The sequence below is a fragment of the Teleopsis dalmanni genome, chromosome X (genome assembly GCF_002237135.1).
Source record: "Teleopsis dalmanni isolate 2A chromosome X, ASM223713v2, whole genome shotgun sequence".
Taxonomy (NCBI): domain Eukaryota; kingdom Metazoa; phylum Arthropoda; class Insecta; order Diptera; family Diopsidae; genus Teleopsis; species Teleopsis dalmanni.
The window spans coordinates 47,649,138-47,654,140 of NC_051848.1; the positions used below are offsets into that span (position 1 = coordinate 47,649,138).

The window sequence follows — 5,003 nt, forward strand, 5'->3', positions numbered from 1 at the left end:
ATTTCCTTTAGAACATTAAAAATTCTAAAAATTTTTACCAATCAAGCACGAAAGGGAGTATATACAGATATACTCGTATATATTTACATATCTAAACGGACGTAGAACTCGAGAGAATGCGTGAGTTTATTTTACTAACACGGGACAAAATGTCTGTCATGCGATTCGCAAATAATTTTATCGATTAAATGCAATTAATATTGTTTAATTAATAAATTATATACAAATAAAATTACTACAATAACAGGAGGGAACGAATTATTGAGTTTAAATAGTATTCGCTTTTATCTTTTTCTTCAAATTTTTTCTTCTAAGTATGCTATGCATTTTCTTTGAATAAAATAATAATTTAGTTTATATAGTTTAAAATAATAAATATTTTTTTTTTATTTATTCAATTTTTCACTGGACGTTATTTGTAATTTTTGTAATATTTTGAAAACACAACGAACTGAACTTGCACGAAAGTTCTCAACAATATTGTTTGACGACCCCCTATGTGGAACTAAATTCAAAAAAAAAAACTCAGCAAACCACACTTGGCTTGCAATACATTTACGCAATACGCGGCGATATCTAATCAACTACTGACTATTCAGTATTATTGCTTACTGAATAATAACTCAGTTCAAAATGAATGCTATATTTCAAGAACCAAGGAAATCGTCCGCTGATTTATTTCATTTTAAGGACACCACTGAGGTATGAAACAACTATTACTACGAAATAAGTTCCAAAGTAAACTCATCCCTAATTCGACACTTAACTATTCGATTCAGAATAGTTTAATGTGAACCACTCACCTTAGTTACCCAATGTATATGGTATCGTAGCTAACACACAAAACATATTACTTTCCATTAGTTGCCTTGGTGACGCACCTGACCTAAACACCACAAAAAATACACGCTTCACGCTTTTAAAATTCAGAACCAGCTGAATCAACAAGACATACAAGTGACTTACAAGACTACAAATTGCTACAAAAATATATATAGAGCACATAAGTTTAAATATTTTTTTTTTCTTGAAGATGGATAGTGAAAAACAAGATTATAAAAGTCCCATTATATATCCCGAAATTGAACCGGGCATAATTGGTAAGGAAATGATTGAAAAAATTTACTTCGACGAAAAATATACCGGCGAGAAAGCAACACTGCATAAGCTTCAACCAATGGTCTATGAGCGAGTCACTGAAATGTGTTTCGAGTTTAAAAGTAAGCCAAACTAAATAATTAAGAAAAGAACATATTAAGTAAACTAATAACGATAATATTGTATTATCATTATAAACAAAAAAATATGATTAGGTAAAAATAAATTGATAAAAAATATAATGGAATACTAAGGCCGTGTACGAGTTCGAGTAAATTGAGGTAAAGTAAATTGTAATTTCCTAGGAATTTTTTGCACTGCACTAATGTAAATATTTATTTATTTATGTATTTATTGCACTTATTTATTATTTTTGATAAAAAGTTTTCAAATTTATTTATTTATTTGTTAAACATCTTTTAAAATATTTACAATGGTAACACCTAATTTACCTAATTTTTATCTAACTTACCCTACTCGAAATTCTGGTAAATACCAACATTCGCTGCCATACCGACATAATTTACTATTTCCCTCAATTTACCATCAATTTACTCGAACTCGCACACGGCTTAACATACTATTATATACATATTATATATGACAATCATATTAAAATAAGTAAGATTTTACTTAAAAACCTGACCATTGTGTTAGAAGTGGTCTAAGCTTTTCAGAGATTGATTTGTGATGTATTATTAAAAGTTCTATTATAAGAAATTAATATAAATTTGTCACAAACATTAACTCTTTCAATCCAATATTTTGTTTAACAGGGCGCAAAAAACCGTTTACTTTTATAAAAAACTTTACTTTTGTATGGAACGTGGTATTAATATTCTTTATAGAGTTTTGTAGTGCATTAGAAAAAGTGTTATTATAAAAAAATAATATGCAATAGTCATAGTCTAATACGCAATACACTCTCCGACGTCACGTTAACCAATTAATAGCACTGATTTATAGACCAATAACTACTTTTGTCAAAAATAAAATGAACTTTTACAGCTAAACAAGATTAAGATGTTGTAATATACCTATATTTACAATTTATAAAAGAAAATTGATATTGATTATAAGAGAAAAAATAATATGAGTCAGAGACACATTTGATGCCCCTAAAACCAAAACTTCATTATTGAATAGAAGTCACAACGACTGATAGTGACATAAATAGTTGATGAGCTCATTGCAAACGATTTTATTAAAATCGTAAATCCACTAATGCTAGCATAACTATATTGTTTCAGAAAAATCGCCTATAGATTGATTATTGCCGTATTAACAATACTAAGAAAAAATATATCCTACAAGAGATTATAAAGGATGGGTCTCAGTACAGCTATTTGTGGCACTACTATATTGATTGCGTAAAGATTTGATACCGCACGCACCTATTTTTCATATAGATGTGTATTGTTAAGGTATGATTTAATGAATCGAAAATATGGAACGGAAAGTTGTCATTTCAGGTATCTTACACAAAATATCTCGATGCTATCAGGTAGATAGCTGAACAATTTTTCTCTCAAAAGCTTCGATTATTATATTCACTATTGGATGATATTGTTTGGTGTACCATGATTTCTTCTATACTGAAGCTGTTCCATTTGTTCGATTTGTTATTTTTTTAAGAAAACATTTTTAAAATTCACGTTGAACGCAATGACTTAAATTTATAACATTTTTTACAAGACTTTTCTATAACTTTACTCAATTATTATCTATATAGATCTACTACGCATCGACCATTTATGGGTTTTACCAAATTTGACAAAACTATCGCTCTGTTGGAATAAACTAGAAGAAATTAATAATATAGATATGCTGGTTAATTTAAAACATTTGGATCTCAGTTTTAATCATATAAAAAAAATTGAAAATATCGAAAAATTAGTTCAACTGGAACAACTTTCATTGTTTAACAATTTAATAACAATATTGGAAAATGTAGATAAACTACCTAACCTAATAATCCTTAGCGTGGGTAACAATTTAATTGAAACAATTGAAGGGGTTGGTATTTAAGTCTGTTTAATAATACCATAATATTTTTTCTATAAATTTTTGTCTCTTCATTAAGATCGACCGCTTACGGTTCCTTACAAATCTGAGAGCATTCAATTTGGAAGGAAATCCAATGGCAAAAACATTGGATTTTTTTGTGAGAGATTACTGTATAGCGATTTTACCAAAACTCAATTACTACGAGTATAAACCGATATCGGATGAGGAACGAGAAATTGCTACAAAAAAATTTGCGTAAACTTCACAATATTATACATATAAAATATATTCTTAACTGATGTCTGTTTTAGCCAGGATATACGCAGAATAGAAAATAGAGAGGAAGGTGAACTTAGTATACGTGAAAAACATATCAAAGATGTAAATGACTATGAGCGCTATTCTAAATGTTTCGTAGAGAATCTTAATGAAAACCAGTTATATCAGTCGTTTTGGGAAAATGATGAAGATGGTAAAGCGCTTTTACTAGGTGGTCCAGGTGTATCTAGTCTAGTTGACAATTATAACAAGTCTGTTTTTGACATAACACAAGAAATATTTAAACTTGGCCTTAAGCATTCTATACAGTGGGATTCGGAAGTACAAGACTTTCACACTTGTCTGGAAGAAGGCGCTAAAGAGATGCAAGTTGCTGGGCAAGGTTTTGTTGAAGAATTTTTAGAATATAAAATTATTGTCTTTGACAAAGCGCTGGAATTATTAAAGCAATTCCAGTTTGCAGAGGCAATGCCAGAATCGAAAACAGTGGCTCAATACGAAGACTTAAGTACCGAATTCGATGACAGTTTAAACATACTATGGCAAGAATTAATGGCTAATGAATTGCATTTGCATGAAAGTATTGCAGTAAGTTTTAAATTAATTTTTCTATTGGTGCTTTAAATGTACAATGAATCCAAAAATAATTGTCAATCTTACATTTATTATAATTATACATATTTGAAAAGTTTTTGTCGTTAAATGATCTTCATAACAGAAAGCGCTTTAAGATGATCCCTATTTCTTCAAAAATTTGTCGTCAGCGTAAATAATCTTCAACTTAATTTGTTTGTTTAAGGAGGCTTCAACAAATTTTGTACGTTCGTTGAAGGAAATGATGTCTAAATTCGTTGAAGAATGTCAAATTTTCTTTGCACAACTACGGGAAACTATAGTAGACTTTACCGAAGATATGAACAAGGAAGTCTCAAATTTTATAAATCTCTACGCTGCACTACATGATTTGTTGAGCATACCAGAAGAGCTGCGAGAATGCGCTGGTGATTACGAGGCCCTAACAAATTTGTTGACCGGAATGAAGGATACTCATGCCCAAAAAGTCGATGAACGTGAAGATTTGTTAATAACACGCACAAAGCAATTTGTGGAAAGCACGTTCCAGAATTTAGTAGAGTAAGTATTGCAATATATTCGATATATTGTTTGTTCTTTACGTTAACTGATTTTACTGCCCAGCAATGAGACAAAGCGTAATCGTCAGAATATTTTGGAAATCAATAACTTCATTGACTTAATGCACGAAGGTTATGCTAACTTAGTGGATGAATTGCACGATGATGATAAAACAGATGCCAGTTGAGGTTTGCTGATTTATAACTTAAACTTTGCTTATATCCGAAATAGAAAATAAGAAATTATATGTAAAAATAAATACTTTTTTAATAAAACAAATCAAAAATATAAACATTATAGTTTATGGATTATAGTTTATGGATTATAGTTTATGGATTATTTTTACTTTAGATAAAAGTACTTTTAAGCATTTGACAACTGCAATCAGTAACTGAATGTGTTTCTATGTAAGAATATACAATAATTTGAAGCCAACCACTAAAAGAGGCACAAGAATTGACCTGCTTGAACTTTGTGGAGCTGTG

The 5,003-nt window shown here is 29.7% G+C and overlaps 1 protein-coding gene across 1 annotated transcript; it reads left to right on the plus strand.

Moving 5' to 3' along the window:
- The first annotated feature begins 391 nt into the window (after positions 1-391).
- Positions 392-4,775, plus strand: LOC119662172 (dynein regulatory complex subunit 3). The gene is made up of 7 exons (XM_038071734.1): positions 392-702; positions 1,034-1,220; positions 2,831-3,114; positions 3,182-3,360; positions 3,417-3,972; positions 4,184-4,518; positions 4,582-4,775. The coding sequence occupies exons 1-7, from the start codon at positions 634-636 to the stop codon at positions 4,703-4,705; spliced, it is 1,734 nt and encodes a 577-aa protein (XP_037927662.1). The 5' UTR covers positions 392-633; the 3' UTR covers positions 4,706-4,775.
- Positions 4,776-5,003: the final 228 nt, after the last annotated feature.

Coding starts and splice junctions, on each gene's coding strand:
- LOC119662172 (XM_038071734.1), top strand. CDS start 634: ATGAATGCTATATTTCAAGAACCAAGGAAATCGTCCGCTGATTTATTT. Junction 703..1,033: donor ATTTTAAGGACACCACTGAG/GTATGAAACAAC, acceptor TTTTTCTTGAAG/ATGGATAGTGAAAAACAAGA. Junction 3,115..3,181: donor TAATTGAAACAATTGAAGGG/GTTGGTATTTAA, acceptor CTCTTCATTAAG/ATCGACCGCTTACGGTTCCT.